The sequence below is a fragment of the Lactuca serriola genome, chromosome 7 (genome assembly GCF_051521515.1).
Source record: "Lactuca serriola cultivar US96UC23 chromosome 7, Lser_US96UC23_V15, whole genome shotgun sequence".
Lineage (NCBI taxonomy): Eukaryota > Viridiplantae > Streptophyta > Magnoliopsida > Asterales > Asteraceae > Lactuca > Lactuca serriola.
In genome coordinates this window covers 198128570-198147110 of record NC_136414.1, presented here as the reverse complement: position 1 = coordinate 198147110, position 18541 = coordinate 198128570, and the positions used below count along the sequence as shown (strand labels likewise).

General features: G+C 32.9%; 1 protein-coding gene across 4 annotated transcripts; it reads right to left on the bottom strand.

Annotated features, from left to right (window-relative positions):
• Positions 1-561: 561 nt before the first annotated feature.
• On the bottom strand, positions 562-14882 carry LOC145061497 (putative LRR receptor-like serine/threonine-protein kinase At1g56130). Of its 4 annotated transcripts, XM_079008986.1 has the most exons (24): positions 14519-14878; positions 11897-12089; positions 11694-11765; positions 11457-11528; positions 11275-11346; positions 11095-11166; positions 10893-10964; positions 10726-10797; positions 10574-10645; positions 10398-10463; positions 10246-10317; positions 10063-10134; positions 9899-9964; positions 9757-9822; positions 9568-9612; positions 8434-8498; positions 6673-7049; positions 5117-5315; positions 4847-5023; positions 4622-4740; positions 2866-3076; positions 2547-2778; positions 1980-2130; positions 562-1162 (listed from the first exon to the last, which is right to left on the bottom strand). In XM_079008986.1, exons 1-24 carry the CDS (start codon positions 14658-14660, stop codon positions 776-778), a joined length of 3144 nt encoding a protein of 1047 aa, XP_078865112.1. In that variant the 5' UTR covers positions 14661-14878; the 3' UTR covers positions 562-775. The 4 variants fall into 4 exon arrangements, with proteins under 4 accessions (XP_078865112.1, XP_078865108.1, XP_078865109.1 ...); XM_079008982.1 differs by having other exon boundaries at positions 4847-5315; positions 14519-14882; XM_079008983.1 differs by having other exon boundaries at positions 2547-3076; positions 14519-14881.
• Positions 14883-18541: the final 3659 nt, after the last annotated feature.

Below are 18541 nucleotides of genomic sequence, written 5' to 3'. Positions count from 1 at the left end.
TATCTTTAAAAATCCGAAAATTTCCTTTTTTAATATAGGTTAATTTGACTAAAATGCCCTTATGCTCAAATTTGTGTGATTATATGGTATATGTTATCCTATTTTACTATCATAGACCCTCAGATTATGATTTTTGATTATATTCCATCCAATGGTTCAGATATGTGCATTCGGACACACAATAGTTACTAAAAACAAAATAACCTAACCCTATATATATATATATATATATATATATATATATATATATATATATATATATATATATTAGCTAAGAATTTTTCATATTTTTGTATTTTCCGGCACCAAACGTTGTTTTTTCCGTTTCGTTTTTTTCACACATCTATTATACATTATTATTTATATTTTCACCAACTTATAACAGTTAATATCGTTCATAAAGTCGTGTGCACCTTCAGGATCCATGTTTAATAGAAAAATAACAGAAGAGGTCCCTATGTTCACAAATTTTAAGAAATTGTCTCTTTCCAATATGAGAACTATAGAAATGATCCATGTGTTTCACAAAATTACATAAATGGTCCCTACCTAATAGAAAAATAACAGAAATAGTTCCTATGTTTTATAAATTTATAGAAATGGTCCATGTGTTTCATAAAACTTATAGAAATGGTCCCACCGTGTAAGGGAATATTATAGTAATTGTGTCTAAAATATAGGATTAATAAACCCGCGAGCCATCCACTAGTTAAAGTCTAAAATCTAAATCAAGGAACTTTACATATATACCATGAATGGAATTTAGGTGATCACATCACCTACCTTCTCCCTTAATATTATAAAGCATGGGTCGGTAAATATCAAGTGGGGAAAGCAGTGATGGTGAAGCTGTTGAGTTACTCGTACTAGCCATACCATCACCACCCGAAGTTGTAGATGAAGCAGGAACTGCACTCTTAAAAGTTGTAGCATCATTAAAACTGAAACCAGTCAAATACTCAGGCCGAGTAATTTCACCACTTGCTTCAATGTCACCCGAAATCATGGCCACCACACGCGACATTGATGGTCGATATGTGGGTGAAGTTTGTGTGCATAAAAGGGCAACTTTTATTACTCTTTTCACTTCGTTTTTGTCAAATTCAGACAGTTCTTCGTCCACTAACTCGAGTTCACGGTTCGCTTCATGTAAATTCCATGCCTGAAATCATACCAAAGTCAGTTACCTTTTATGCGAACGTGTAAAAGTCTATGTGGATGCCATGTCAACACCATGTGGACATAGGAACATTTTTTGCCATGTAGATGCCACATGGGATTTATAAGAGAGCTAATGATCACCTAGATAGAGACATAACTCCAAATGAATGATGACATTTTCAACATATTTCACAAAATGACCACCTACTTCGCAAAAAGAAATGCAAATTCATGAAATTGCTTTTTCTAACAATTTTTTTTCCCAAAAAGGATGTTAATTTTGCAAAATAAAAAAATTAAGTATGGCTGGTTGTTTAAAATTACTAAAAAAATGTTTATGTTATGTATTGGTAATTTGATGAACTTAAGTTTTTTGAAAATCTAATAATGGCAAGTGGCTAGTGATTACACGTTGGGAACTTGATGAACACTTTGCATTAGAAAAAGATGTGCCCTCTGGAAAGTCCAAACCATATTTTAAAAACCTACTTGTTTTTTTTTAAAGAAACAAACATCACTTTTTGCGAAAAAAGAATAAAATTTTGCGAATTTTTTCACGAAATAAGTCTTCTTAATGAAAACGATCATTTGGTGTTATATGTTTACCTCTTTTGGTAAATTTTGTGATCAACTCTTTGTTGAAATTGATCCCAATGGTGTAATTGAATACGGTTTGGATGTTTAGTGACTTACCAAGTAGAATTAAATGATTAGGGCCTTAAAAATACCTAACTAGTAAATTGGATGCCATTCTATGACATCAACCCTTTTGTTGAGTGCATAAATTCATTTGTGAAGAAGATGAAGATTAAACATACCCATTCAAGAAGATATATTTTCTCATCTGCCACACTTGAATCACAATTGGGCCTTCCACTGATGATCTCTAGAGCAACAACTCCAAACCCAAACACATCAGCCTTTTCCGTGAGGTGTCCACGCATTGCATACTCTGGTGCCAGATACCCACTACATATGATAGTGAATCAATAAGACTTTGTCAGCTTCTTATTTTAAGTGTAAATTATATTTCTGGTCCCCGAGTATGGTTGATTTTTGCAGATTTAATCAAAAATTGTAGCCAGTTTACTTGGAACGGGACGAAAAAAATTACAAAGACCTCAAATAAGGACCAAAGTTGCACCAGAACTTTTGGGACCAAAATTGCAAAAATCAACTATACTAATGGACCAAATATAGACATTTTACATGGAACATGTCCCAATAATGTTATAAAAACCTCAAATAAGGACCAAAAATGGAAGAGAAGCCCCTTCAGACAAAAATTACAAGAGAAAACCGTTCGGACCAAAACTGAAAAAATCAGCTAAACTAGTGACCAAAAATGTAATTTATACAAAATTATATCAAGTATATAATCTTACATTGTGCCTGCCACACGAGTACTCATGTGCGTTTTCTTGTCGTCATAAAGTTTAGCCAGACCAAAATCCGATATCTTAGGATTCAAATCAGAATCAAGCAAAACATTGCTGGATTTCACATCTCTATGTATAATCCGTATGCGAGATTCCTCATGGAGATACGAGAGACCGCGTGCTAACCCCATGCATATATCAAAACGGGTAGACCATGCAAGTGACAATTTTTTCCTTCCTACATCATAGACCAAAAAATGTAACATTATAGCATTATACTTTAGTACCTTATATTTGATGTCTAAAAATATGTAACTTTTTATACCAAATAATGCTTGATCGAGGCTCTTGTTTTCAAGATACTCATAGACAAGAAGTCGTTTTGCTCCATCGATGCAGCATCCGTATAATTTCACGAGGTTACGGTGTTGGACTGCGGATATTGTAGCAATCTCTGCCACAAATTGACTCCTACCGTGGTGGGAAGCTATGGATAGTTGTTTTACAGCTATTACTCTCCCATCAGCAAGTGTTCCCTGTTTCTCATCAAAGAGAATTTTAAGATAGGATATTGTGTGATGAAATTGGGGAAGGAATGGAATGGTGAATTCATTCCATAGGAATGAAAAAGACCTCTTTGTTTTGCCTGATCGAATGGAATGGACCATTTCAGAAAAAATGAGAACATTCTTTGTTCCATTTTAGATGGTTTTTATTTTATTTTCCATCCTGGAATATGGAATGAAGAATTGTAAATATAACCCATTTTTATTTATGTACTTTTTAAAAAAACAAGCACTTTAAAAAATATTATGTTAGTTATACTTTTTAGAATAACTAATTATTGTTAATTTCGATTCTTAAGAGCTTTCACTATCTTTAATTTTTTCATTTTTGTAGTCTAAGGATAGGAAATAAGTAGAAGTACAATATCTGTAATAAAGGAGCTAAGGAGGGGCATTTTGGACATTCTAATAGATAGGGCGAGCAAATGGGGGTATGGTGGGAGTCGGTGAGCATCATTTGAAAAAGTTGGTGGAAGTCACACTTCTGGGAGAGACTTGGCCTCCCGGATGCCAAGAACCATTTGTAATCTTTCTTTTTCTAGTTCAATCTTTCAGTTTTTGTTCTAGCAGTTCAATTTCCATAGCTGATTTTTTTTTTTTTTTTTTTTAAATTTATTCACAAAAAATTTTCTTTTGCAAATTTGCTACTTATTTGAGGTTTATACAATGTTTTTGGTCGGTGTTCCAAGTATAATGAATATATTTTTTGGACCAAAATTGCAAACATTAGTTATATATGATGACCAAAAAAGTTACAAAAAACCTCAAATAAGGGCCACAATTTCAAAAGAAAACTTTTTGGGACCAAATTGCCAAAATCAGTTGTACACAGGGACCAAAAATGTAATTTAATCTAATTCAAATAGAGAATAATCACAAAAGTGACCAACATGGGTAACATGGGTGTATCATGTCACCAAATGACCACTTTTTTTGAATATTTATCACAAAATAACCACATATTTTGCAAAATGGACTTTGCAATATTACTTTTCAAATTGCATTATGAAAGCTCCCTGCTACAAAAACATTAAGTTTTTTATATTTTGCAAGATCCCTTTTTTGCGAAATGGACTTTTCAATATTATTTTTTAAACTGCTTTATGAATGTCCCCACTAAAAAAACCTCAATTTGTTATTCTAGCGTATCATTCATAAAGCAATTTTGCAAAATCGGTGGTTTTTGTGATAATTGTTCAAAAAATGGTCATTTTGTGATAGGGCACCACCCATGTTGGTCTCTTTAGTGATTATTTCTTAAAGTATTATATAGAGTAGAGCTAAAGTAATACATTGTATTTACACATACTATAAAAAATCATATGAAATTTCAATCTAATCATAAAGGCCAACCAAGCATGAGAAAGGAATGTAATGACCCATTCCGTTATCTTTGCTTATACCATTACCGGGTCCATCCCATTCTTTTCTCATTCCATTCCATCCAACCAATAATAATTTAGTCCGACTTCAAGAATCATATATTAGATTTTTGATAAAAGAGTATAAAACTACCTTGTAAACAGGTCCAAAACCACCCTCCCCAAGCTTATTTGCAGGACTAAAATCATCTGTTGCATCTCTCAATTCTCCATAACCAAAAGTATATGGTCTTGCCTCAATTCCCAAAAAATCTGCAATTCGAGAAAAGAAAAAGTCATAAAGAAATGCAAAATGAAATAAATCAACAATGAAAAACATTTTTCATCTATGTAATAAAAAAAGAGTCAATAAAACCACCTTCATCATAGTTGTCATTATTATCCTTCCTTTTCCTTTGCTGACGAAGAATATAAATGGCTAATAACGTCAACAAGCTCACAACTGCAATCGGAACCAAAAGCCCCACCACAATCAAACCGGTATTATTCTTCTTTTTGTTGGAAGGTGGATTGTTGCTCACAGTAGGTATGAAATCTGTACAAGAACAAGTAAAGGACGATCTTGTCATTTTGTTAAGTAGAAAGATAAACCAAAAACTAACAACAAATTTCAAGAAAGAATATTTACTTGGGGTGACACTGATTGCTGAGATAAGTGGTCCAAAAGTTCCTTGGTCAGGTACAGCCCAAGTCCCTTTTCCAGACCAAAAGAAATGTATCTCAAGGTAGTTATGTGACACCTGGACTGTTACTTCCCTTGAAACAGGACTAAATGAAGCTCCCCCTGCTTCCCTTTTTATATCAAAATCTTCAAACACCCGATTTCCCTTGAAAAACACAAAATTTCAGAAACTAACATATAGAAATTAGGGCATAAAAAATCAGTTATACTCAGAGACCAAAAATGCAATTTACTCTAATTTGAATAAATTTTGTTTTTTGGTCCGTTGATTTTTTAAGTTTTGGTCCCAATAAGTTTATTCTTGCAACTTTGGTTCTTATTTGAGGTTTTTGTAACATTTTAGTCCATGTTACAAGTAAAACGATTACTTTTCCTGAGTATAACCGATCTTGCAAATTTGGTCCAAAAAATATAGGCATGTTATTTGGTACTGGAACCAAAACAATATGAAAACCATAAACAAGGACTTTAATTGCAAGAGAAAACTTTTTTGGGACCAAAATTGCATATATTGGCTATACTCGGGGACCAATTTTGGTTGATGTTGCAAACTTGATCCCTATGTCGTTCAATCTAACGATACAAAATCGCAGGAATGATCCCTATGGTTAGCTGAAAATTGTCACTTTGGTCCAAAAAGGTTTGGACTAGCACCAGAGGTCCAAATCTTTCATTTTGTTGAGAGTTCGGTCAAATTTGATTTTAACTTTTTCATAAAGACGATTTTGCCCTTGATATATTCTTTTTCAGTTTTTCTATTACAGAAATTAAAAACGAAAAAAGAAAACACACACACACACACTCTCTCTCACACACACACGATATAACCACGATATAACCAGATCAAATGTCAGACCCGGTTAAATTTTGTGGATGGAATCGTATAATCAAATGCAATCTTTAGTTGAGTTCCGATGTCTGGTGTGTATGCTTGTTCGATTAGCAGAAAGAAAGATAGACGATATTTGTTGTCATGTGAAATGGGTTGAAACAACCGGGGTTTCTGATGAAGATGAAGAAATATGGGTTTTATATTCTAGATGAAGGTGAAGAAATGAGTTTAACTCAGATGATGGATACAAAGCACAAACATTAAATAAAAAACAAAATCTTTAATTGCTGATGCGATAGTCCATGCAATTTGGTTAAATAATATAAAATGAAGAAGATGAGGTTGAAGATTCTTCCCCAGATAAATGGTAGCTTTTATCAATCACACACACACAGGTGGAACCCTGTGTAATTAAATAATAGTAAAGTAAAAAATGGAAAAAAACAAACAGAAAGGGAGAATTCGTCATTTGAAGAATTTTAAAAATGCTTTGGACCAAACTCGTAACAAAATGAAAACTTTGGACATCTAGTGCTAGTCCAAACTTGTTTGGACAAAAGTGACATTTTTCAGCTAACCACAAGGACAATTCTTGCAATTTTGTCATCTAACAACTCAAGCCGTTAGACTTTCAAATATTGTAATTATGAGAACGTATTTTAACACAGACCTGGATATAAATGTCAAATACACGCCTTCCAAGACTTCTCCAAGTGGGACCATCTTGTATCTCAAGTTCTGCGAAGTGAAGGTTTACAGTGTAGTTGCCGTTCTCAAGTCCTAAGCCATAATATCTTAAAGATCCAGCAGAGAGTCTTGCTGTTTGGAAGAGTTGTGGATCTGAAGTGTTTGTAAACTCGTGTAGAGTGGAGACTCTGTATTTGGGGGGGTTGTCACTTAGACTCACTCCCACATTGCTGACACCCCACCTCTTTTCGGGAGTCAAATAGTATGTTGCGGGCCCAAGTTGTTCGTTGTCTTGCTCATGGACTAATTGGCTTGAGGATGTAATTTGTGGGCCACCACAATTGATTCCAAAGCTACTATCTGTAAAGAACCACAAAAACATGCCAGCTTTATACCCGGTTAAGGTGCTTTTTCTGAAAAGGGAAATCTTCATAAAGGACTATATTATGGGCTCATTAATGATAAAGCCATGAATTTATATTTTTATAGAAAAGAACAAGAAACTCGCAATCATTTACACATTTTGGATTTTAGCCGGTAATCTTAAGAAAACTCTCTATATATTCGATCGGGGACCATTAACAATAAAGTCAGGATTTCAACAAAAAATGACACAAACTATTATCTTACTTCATTTTCTTTGTTTTCTGTCTGACAAAGAATATTATTAAACTGTAATCTTACTGTATTCTTTTTGCAAAGGATATTATAGTGCTGTTATCTTAATTTATTCTTTATTTATGTAAAAGATATTATATTAGAGGATATTATAGTACAATAATCTTAATTTATTCTCTCTGTCAGTAATCTTAATTTATTCTCAGGGTATTATCTTGTGTTGGTGATTTTAGTTTCACCAAACATTTTGTGTAATTGGAACTAATATGTGAGTTAAGGGGTTTATAATTTGTACTCTATAATAATCGGGGTGTGCGGAGTGCACACATGTGTAAGATCTAATTATACGCAGGTACGACCAAATGGTGGGGGTCAAGGGGGTTGAGCCCCCTTGCAGGGTCCTAGGGGCATCGTCCCAAGCGGGGTCTAAGGGGAATAGCCCCTGACGGTGGTCCCATTAGTCCCAAGATTACTTGACTAATTTAGAAAACGGCAACCCTAATTAAGTATAAATACCGTTCTTGTCTTTGAGGCGAGGCACACCTTTCTCAGCTCTTCTTCTCTGACAAACTTTGAATTCTTTTAGCAAGTTGGTTTGCGTTTCTGTGCCTAGATTCATAAGTGTCTCTTTGTCCTAATAACTCAGACATAGGGTAGAAGTATCAGTTCGGAAAGCAAACCTACACGATCCACTGGGAATCTGTATTTCCACCTTATACCCTTCTAAACGCCAACATCATATAGTAAGACGAGACAAGATCCACAATCAGACAAAGAGATTGTAGTAAGATAATACCTTTTGTCAAAAAGACATGACTTTATTATAATTAGTCCAAATGATAGGGAGTTTTATGAAGATCGCCAACTAAAATCCAAAATATGTAAATGATTTTCGTTTTTTTTTTTTTTTCCTTTTTTGCTCAAAAAAATAAAAAATAAAAACAACTTTATTGTTAATGAACCCATAATATAGGGACTTGCTGAAGATTCCCCCAAAACAAAGTCTTAGTGACTAAATTAAAAAAAATAAAATCTTTAGGTAGTTAAATTGAGAAAGTTCCAAAATATAATGTTTTTATAGACTTTGCTACATAATAAAAGGAGAAACTCCATGTTTTTTGCTTACATATTGGTGATCCACGATAACAAGAGAAATCCCTTTGGAGACAAACCACTCCTAAAGGCAAACCTCTTAGACAAAAAATATTGCATTATAATTAGCAAGAAACAAAAAAATAAATAAATGAGTGAATCACAAAAATGGGAAATGTTTGTATCACAACATGACCTCTTTTTTAAAATAATCACAAATAACCACATATTTTGAGTAAAAAGGTTCCTTAACATGAGAAATTACTTTCTCTGAAACCATATTTAGCGAATTTTTATTCTATTCTGCAAAAAAAATACCATTTTCGAAAAAAAATTATTTTCTTGGAAATCAGGTAACTTAAGTATTTCTTGAAATGCAAACAAAATTAGATGCAACAAAGGTTGTGTTTGACGCATCACAACTAGCTTATTTTTCGAGCTTTTCTAAGTTGTCATGTTTGGCAAACCAAAAAATAGTTTATAAGCTAGCATTTTAAAAAGCTACTTAGAGTAGTTTTTTTTTTTTTTTTTTTTTTTTTTTTTTTTTTTTTTTTTATAAATTTCCAAATACACCCTTAATTAACTATAAAAAACATATTCTTTTGAATGCCTATTTATGTAATTTTTATATTTCAGCTAACTTATCAACTAGTTTTACCAAATGTTATTTTTTATCGGCTAGCTTTTCATATACAACTAGATTTTCAGCTATCAATTAGCTTTTCAGTTAAAACAGTTAGTTTTTCAGTTAGTACGCCAAACATAGCCAAAATTGGTTAACATTTTTTGCTTCTCAAAGGAAGCATGCGGGTTTGAGCCCAAGGAAAGATCGCTTTTCAAGAATTTTGCTGAACAATTTTGTTTATATTTGAAAGGAATATTTATATAAGACAATTTGTGAACTTTTTTATTGTACTTTTTCCCCAAGAAAAAGCATTTGAAAAGGAATATACGCGAAAAATAAAAATTCTCTAAATGTGGTAGTGGGCTGAAAAAGGAATTTAGTAAGTGTACATGTGTGTGTGTGTTTTTTTTTTTTTTGCAAAATCAGGGGTTATTTTGTGACAAGTGATAAAAAGGTGGTCATTTTTTTTATAACCCTTTCATTTTTTGTCAAAATTGCTGTAGAAAAAAATGTAGAAGTAAGTTGTAGCTTCAATATAAATACCTGCCTTCAAAAACACCTATAGTGAAGTTGTTCATGACTATATTACTGTACACGCATTAAAAACATGGTATTAGCTCCAAAAGCTATGCTAAAAAAGTTATGTATGTTTCCACTTTTTGATAGAAAATAAATTCCAAATACAGGTACAAATGAGAATTTAAAAAGCAATATCCAAAATCAAACACGTACAGTTGTAAGCCCGAGTCATCGGCCCAAGAAGGAAGTGTCCCAGATAGTTCATTGTGTGACAGATCACTGCATGAAGAAATTTGTATGGAAATTAATTAAGAAAAAACAATTTCTCTTAATTAAATAACCTATAATCACTTACATATTCTGGAGAGTTGTGCTCTTTACATCGGGAAGAGTACCAGTTAAACTATTGTTTCCAAGAAACCTGCAAATGATGAGGTGTATATTTGGTCAACATTGAGCCTTATTGACCAAATTGCATGAAAAATATTATTTATCATAAAAGGAGAATATTGGTATTACAATAAAGACATTTGGCTCAAGCTAAATAATCCTCTTGGAATCTCCCCACTCAAATTGTTGAAATTCAAGTCCCTGAGAAAATACCATTAGAGAGCTTTTCTTTAATAGCTGTTAATATTCATGTTTCACTTATTAAGTAAATCTTTGTATTCAAATACTTCAATAAAAATGCAGATTACTCACAGTTCTGTCAAGCTTTCATATTCTCCTATGTCATTTGGAATAGAGCCAGATATTTTGTTATTCCTCAACCTTCTGCAAGAGATGACATCTTGTTATCATTTATATTCAAATCCTTTATAAAAAAAAATATAAGATCAATATATTTTGCTTACACAATACTCAGGGACCTCATACCATTAATAAAATCCAAAGTTCCATTAGATAAACCACTTATGCCCCTGTAACATTATAGAACCCGACCACTTTGATTTTATTCTATGCAAATTAAAAGATCAAAATACCAACTTGCTATGTATAATTATAAGTTATTACGAGAATAAAGGCTTACAATTCCTGCAAAGAGGCCAGTTTAGAAAACGAAGGTGGTATTGAACCTTCAAAAGAGTTCCCCTCAATCCACCTATAAGAATATTAAGAATATAGCTTATATTTTGAATGTTCACAATGAAAAACATGTAAATAATTTGGATGCTTGCTTACAAAAATTGTAACTGTGACCAATTCCCTATAAAGTCTGGTATTCTGCCTGTGAAATTATTATCAGAAGCCCATCTGTGAATTCGTTATAAAAAAGAAAGTGTCACGATTATTATATGATGGATGAAATATAACTTTGAAAAATATGCAATGAAGATAAATGCTCTTACACTGTCTGCAGGTTTCGTAAGTTAGCAAATGAAGGAGGTATAGGACCACCAACTCCAGCACTATCAATGAAACTGACACAATCAAAATACATAAAGATCATATTAGATGATTTAATCAATGATATTGTCTACAACTATGCATAACAAAAGGTGATAGTGGGTACTATAGTAATGAAAGAGGATTCAAGATGAGTGTTCTTACAGCTCTTGTAATCTTCTCAAATTTCCAAGGTCAGATGGTAGGGGACCAGTGAAACTGTTTGTGCTTAAACTCCTGCAACATCGAAAATATATAGATTATAAAATTGTAAACAACAAAGAATTAAACAGAAGAAGTTGTTGCTTGATGGCAGAAAGAAAAACAAAATAGGAAGAGATATACAGTGATCTAAGATCAGTAAGTTGTCCTAGCTCTCGTGGAACTTGCCCTGATAACGCATTGATGCCAAAACTCCTATAAAAAGTTGAGATTCTCATCATATATCTGAAATCTCAGATGTATTCTTAAATATATAGAGGTTAAAATTATTAATTGAGTTTAAAGTATCAAAAAGGGATGCTTACATGATCTGCATCCGAGTTAAATTGCCAATGGAAGGTGACAAGGGACCTGTCAAGTAATTCTGGGCCAACTGACTGTAGCAAACACTTGATTATTTAACATAATACAAGCACAAATATTCATAAAACGGATATATATATATATATATATATATATATATATATTATATATATATATATTTTAGGTTTTAACTTTCATTAGTAGTTAACAGTATAGTGAAGAAACAGCCGCATACGTACATATTTGTAAGGTAAGTCAAAGTCCAGAGTCCTTCTGGAATTGGACCTACAGCATCCATTCCAATAACCTTTCTGATAATTTGCAGCGAGAGAATGATTGTTAGGAGATAAATAGAATACAAATAAGTAACAAGTTTCTAAAGTTTATTCCCACATGACAGAGTTGTATATTTGAAAGGGAAGGAAGGATGAGAAGTACTCACAGTTGGGTGATGTGGCAAGTAGAATTGGGGAAATTACAGTCGCATTTGATGCCGGGATTGTAACCGAAGGCATTGAAGTCGGTAGAGTTCACGGCGGCCCCGCTGCATGGGTTTCCGCTTATGTTCCATCCCATCTGTGTTGCTGAACTTTCCGGTATCCCCCATTGGCTGAACATTGCATTTAAAACTCGCGCTGCAACACCAATTTTATTCAGTTTCATTCATAATCCAGATCATAATCATTGTTGCTAGTGATTTTATTCTTCAAAGTAACAAAATCGAAAACTTATTTCACTAGTTAAACACCGAGCGAGGTCGTGATCTAGAATTTTGAACTTCATTGTCAAACCTAGGTTACCCTAACTCTAACCTAATGGCCACAATCTCAACATTTCGTACGAATCTTCACAATCACACCTGGCGTACCGCCAACATCTGTCGTCCCAATAGGCGTTTCCCTCCTAACTTTCCTTCCGATTTGGAAAGAAAGATTCATTTTCCTTCCATTTCTCTCCAACTCAGAAACACGAAAGAAAATTTTGTTTTTCTTTCATTTCTCTTCTTTTCTCTCATGACTTTCTTTTCTTTTGTTAAACTCGGGAATGAGGCGTAAAAGTCGGTGGATATTTGTCAATCACAATCACAAATTGTCAAATGCAACCCTTTATTTTTAGTCAAATACGAAAAGACCCACTACTCATCCTAAGGGTGAGCATTTCGACGGGACCGGCTCTTGGACCGGACCGGTTTCAGAGAATATTGTGGACTGTAGACCGGATCGGATGAGACTTACCGTGTCTAGGTCCAGGTCTGGGTTTTCCGATTCTTTGACCTGTGTGAACTAATACAACTTTATATGCATACAGTACAACTTGTTAAAACACATTTTTGGGTTTGATACAACTCGTTAAAATGAATATGTTGTTGGGTTTGATATGTTACAACTCTTAAAAGTGAATACTTTTTTGGGTTTGATGTGGTACAACTCGTAAAAAATGAATACATTTTCGTTTATTGTGACATTTGGACCTGTCAAACTTTGATTATTTATACTTTATACTATTTGTTTGAATGATTGTAACTCATTGAACGTAACACCAAAAACAACAAGAATTATAGTCTAAAATATACAAACTTTAAATACATGTTGGAAAGAAACGAATGTCAATTCGACTTAAAACGAATGAAATATGATTGTTTAAAGAATTTCACATAATACAAAAAATTTAAATTCTTGCTGAAAAACTGAAATATTCAAGTTTTGATATCTCATATTTGAATGCTTGTAACTCATTGAATATAACACCAAAAAAAAAAATTATAGTCTAAAATCATCTAAAAAATCTAAATTACATGTTGGAAAAAACCGCATATCAATCCAATTTAAAATGAATAGGATATGCTTGTTTAAAGAATTTTACAGAATACAAAAGTTTAAAATTTTTGCTGAAAAGCGGAAATATTTCAGCTTTGATATCTCATCTTTGAAGCATTGTAACTCATCGAATATAATATCAAAAAGAATGAAATTATAATCTCAAATTATCTACAAACTCTAAATTACACGATAGAAAAAACCATATATTAATCCGATTTAAAAATAATGAGATATGCTTGTTTAAAATTTTTTACAGAATACAAAAGTTTAAATTTTTGCTGAAAAGCTGAAATATTTCAGCTTTGATATCTCATATTTAAAGGATTGTAAATCATCAAATATAACACAAAAAAAAAACAAAATTGTAGTCTAAAATCATCTACAAACTCTAAATTACATGTCGAAGAAAATTAATAGCATGTCAATCCAACTTAAAACAAATGAAATATATATATATATATATATATATATATATATATATATATATATATATATATATATATATATATATTTAAATTTTACAAAATACAATTGTTTTTAAAAAATAAGTCGATCCAAAACCGGTTTTTACCTAAAACCGGCCGGACTGTACCGGTAAAAAAACCGGACCGGTTTTGCTGAAATCCTAGAACCGAGAACCGACCCGGGTCCAAAAAAATGGTCCCGTTCACCGGTCCGGTCCAATCCACAAGTCCAAATGTTCACCCCTAACTCATCCTAACAAATTCTCGATTAGGGTTGTGACTTATGATTATGAATAAGAGTTTTCGTTCAAGACTATAAAATTCAATATTGCATAACTTATATTTTTAATCACAAAATATTTTTTAAAAGTTTTTTCTATTCACGATTTGCAAAAAACAATTGAAAAATCATGTTTTATGTTAAAAAGGCCTGTATTATCTCAATTTGATGACTTTAAGCCACGTCCGAATTGGCTTTGAGCGTTTGGATAACTTATAAATATTAAAATAAAAATCATGTTTTATTAAACAAGTTCAATTATATTAGATTTTGGATAATTCAAGTCGTATCCGAGCTATACATTTTATATAACTGCATAAGGTTCGGAACAAAAAAGTAATCAAAATTTCATTCGAAACGCTTGATGTGAACGACCATGAAACTCAAATCGAGATCTGAATATGAAGTTCTCTCTCTATAAAACGCACATACACACTCACACAGAGAGAGAGAGAGAGAGAGAGAGAGAGAGAGAGAGAGAGAGAGAGATGATGAAGTACCTTCAGCTGGATCGGTGGTGTTTTGAGCTCGAGTTATGGCGGCGGTGATCGTCAAGCAGAAATAGAAGCACAAGCACAACGGCGATGCCATCACACAGATCCTGTTGCCTCTGCAATCATTGCCTCCGTCAGTTGCTTCCATTTAAAAATACAGTTTCACATCATATTCATTTATATAAATGCATACACAGCCTAAGCAGACTTTTCTTCATATACATAAATGCATTCCAATGATTCCATATAAATGCATAGACAGTGAAGCAGACTTTACTTCTTCCCAGTTGAAAGGTATGGTTGGTCCTACTTGTCTGCTTGAGTTTGTGTTTAGAAATCGGATATAAAAGTTGTGTTAAAAAAGTAGATAAAAAATTTGTACAAAAATTATAAATTTGTAAAGAAAAGTAACTGTTAGAAAAATTATAAAAACAAAGTTCATCTCTGACCATCCTCAACCTAAACGAAGTCAGTGTGAAATTCCCCCCAAAAGGTATATCAGGTACAGATCTCTGTTAATCACTTAATCTGTTAGTTAATTGATCATTTTCTGTAAATTTCTGGTTAATATAATACCTATATTTCATAGATCATTCCAAATCAGTTGTTTGTCTGCTTTTGGTGAAATATGGTGCTAATTTTGAATGATCATTTGGTCATCGACTAATTTTTTAACTTAAGATTCATGAAATGAGAACCATAAGTAAATTATCACACCTAATTGAACGATAATAATCTATTACCAGAGCAATCCCTAAAATATTTGGGAGTATTTGGATGCATGCTTAATCTATTCATTGCAATTTGAAGTTACTAATAAATTAACAATCAGTTTTAGATGTTGAGGTAAACCAGCTATGTTTTAGGTTTTTTGATTATGTAACTGATTAAGTGATTCTAAGTCACCATAATCTGTTGAACATTTAGATGCAAACACTCGATTACAGCCATAAGTAACTAGCGTTATACCCATCCTGTGGTTGGATTGACGGATTTTAAAAAAATGGATCGGTTTTATTTTCTACCAAATGAATTAGTATCTAACATATTTATTAAAATTATTTAGATAAGTAAAAATTTGTCCCTTTTACTTGATAATACATACACTGTCCATGAAGATCATCAAATGGGCTTTTCCTTGCACCTGCTTGAAGTAAAGAAATACAACTCATAATAGACAAATCATTATCAATAATCAACCTCATGATCTGTAAGTTTGTTTATGAAGTTGTTTATTTTTCGTACACAATGCATTTGGAGGAATGTAAATTCGTTGATTTGTTTATTATAACATCTTAATTTCAAGTACATTGTTATTTTATCTAGCGTTTTTTTTTTAATTTTTTTTTATTATTTTTTATTTTTTTTAGACAATAACATTAGTCGGCTTGATTGATTAAAAACAAAAGAACTATTATATTTTATTTTATAGCATCAACATGAGGTTAATGTTTGGCTAATTTGACTACCGGAACAATTAAAACCAACATGTTCAGAACATTCTAATATCATGTAGTTTTTTTGGATGATATTTCTATTATTAGACAGTTTTTTCAAGTCAAATGTTGTAACCGTACGTTCCAAAAAAATTAAACATTTTACTTTTCAAAGTGAAAATCCTAATTAAATATCATTATTCAATAGTAAAATAGAATTGAATATTTGATGTTTGATAGTCACTAACCCACTGAATAAATTCACTAACCACCGAATAAATTCACAATTACAACCAAACTTTCAAACCACAAATCACAATACCCATAATCCAATAATTGTTGTTTGATATCATTAATGCTCGTTGGTCAAGTTGATGGATTTTAAAAAAAATAGATCGATTTTATTTTCTACCAAATGAATGTAGTTTCTAACATAAAAATATTTAGATAAATAACAAAACGACTTTCTTACCAAAAAATACATACATTATAGTGTCCTTGAAGATCATCAAATCGCCACAAAAATAGAAGTGAAATAATCTGATTAGAGATAGAATAAATGTAGGAAAGTACCTTATCACTCGACTATAGGATTCTAAACATTACTAACATTAAAATGAATGTTAGACACATAGTTGAAAAACCATAAAGACAAAATTGCAAAAATGGTCCCTATATTATGCATTTTTTCCGAGGTTTAGTCGAAACCTCGACTTTTTTGGGTTTATGGTCCTTTTGGCCTAGTTTATATGTGGAAATGGTCCCCCGACTTAACTCCTGTTAAGTTGTTGTTAACCCCCTCACGTGCCTTCCATGTGAGGGTACATTTGTCTTTTCACCTTTTAGGGACCATTTTTGCACCTGAAAAAAATATATCCCCTTTCTTCTTTTAAAAAATCAATAACTATTTATTTATTTTAATAATTAAAAAATAAAAGAATTTTCTCTCTCTCTCTCTCTCTCTCACATACACCCTCTGTTCTTCGATAGGCAACCAAAAACACCTCCATTGGAGGTGGTGTTCTTGTGGTTCTCCGGTAAACAGAGGAGCAGCAACCCCTCATTCCTCCTTTATTTTCTGTCGAACAAAGCAACAAGACACCCCTAAAATTCAATGTCCAGTTCAGCCCTTGTTCCTCCCTTTTTCTGTTAAGTTTCAATCAAAGAAACCCCCACCAGAGGTGGATATTTTCCGGCAGACAAGAGGGCAACAACCTCATTACAACTTTTATTCTTCTTTCACCGACTCCATAGCAGCCAAACACCCACCTGTAGTTGTTGTTGTCATGCTTCCATCGTACCATCTCTCCCCCTCCCTTCGCCTTTCTTTCTGAGACAAAAGAAGCACAAGAGCTTCTTCAGCAGCCCTTGTGTAACGCCCGGTTTTCAGGGCTAAGCATTTTTGACGATGTAATAGTCTAGGTCAACTATTGTAACTTTTTTTTAATAAAGATGAAATATTTGAGTATTATGTGAATTATGTGAATTTTTATGCTTATTATGTATTTATAAATATTTAACAAATAAAAGATAAAAATAAGCGTCAAAATTAAAGTGTGAGATAAGTCCGATATCTCTACATAAAGTCGTAGTGGTCGAAACAAGGATTCCGATGATATAAAGAACGCCGAAATCCGAGTTATAACGAGGAAATTATGACCCGCCGAAGTTTTACAGCAAAACCGGCACAACACCGGGAGACGTAAATAGTGAATTTACGATGGAGGACTTTTTAGCCTTAGTGATCTAAACTAAAGTTGTAGTATATGTTAAATCGAGAACATCCATAAAAAGAATGCCCAAATCCGACTTCGTATGAGAAAGTTATGATTTTTCTAAGATTCGGCTTAGCAATGCACGACCCGAAACTCGAATTTTAGTTCGAGCGGTTTTTGACTTACGCGACCTGAATGAGATTTGAAGATCTCATTAATAGGAACTCAACGGTAAAAATACAGAAGAAAACAGAGTCCGTATGTAGAAGTTATGAATTTTACGCAGACGTTTAACAGTATAATCTCCTTGTACTGTTAAATTTAAGATCGGTCGAGAATTAGCCGATAGAGTAAAAATGAAAGTTGTAGATATTATTTTTACCTACGCGTGGATATAAAGAACGTCAAAAACAGAGGTCGTATGTGAAAGTTACGGATTTTAGAAGTCAGAAGTGTGCTGTGCGAAAATGGGTGATGTGACACAATCTTGGCCATTGCTTTCTCCCCAAGTCTTGCCACTAGATGGTGACATGTGACACCAAGTTCAGCCAATTTTCACCCTATAAATAGAACCTCTCCCACCCTTATTTTCTTCACACCTTTCTCATTCTTTCTTCTCTTTACTCTCTCTCTAGAACCTCTCTAGCCTCGAAACCCCCCGAAAAGCCTAGGGAACCTCCCTAGCACGAGGCGGAAGCCCCGGAGTACTCGAAGGCTCCGAGAAGAAGAGCTTTTCGGCTCGGGAACGCTGCTCCAAGCAAAGCCCGGTTTTCTATAAAACCCGCTGTAAGTGAGCTACACCTACACTATTTTTAATATATCGTTTATTTAATTATAGTAACGTTATTAGGAACTTATAATAAGTACTTGGGCTATTA

Bases quoted from the DNA above. Each gene is read 5' to 3' on its own strand.
- LOC145061497 (XM_079008982.1), bottom strand. From the start codon at position 14,660: ATGGAAGCAACTGACGGAGGCAATGATTGCAGAGGCAACAGGATCTGT. The intron at 9,965-10,062 runs GTAATACCAATA...CATCATTTGCAG, and splicing joins TTGAGCCAAATGTCTTTATT to GTTTCTTGGAAACAATAGTT. The intron at 9,823-9,898 runs GTAAGTGATTAT...TTCTTCATGCAG, and splicing joins AGCACAACTCTCCAGAATAT to TGATCTGTCACACAATGAAC.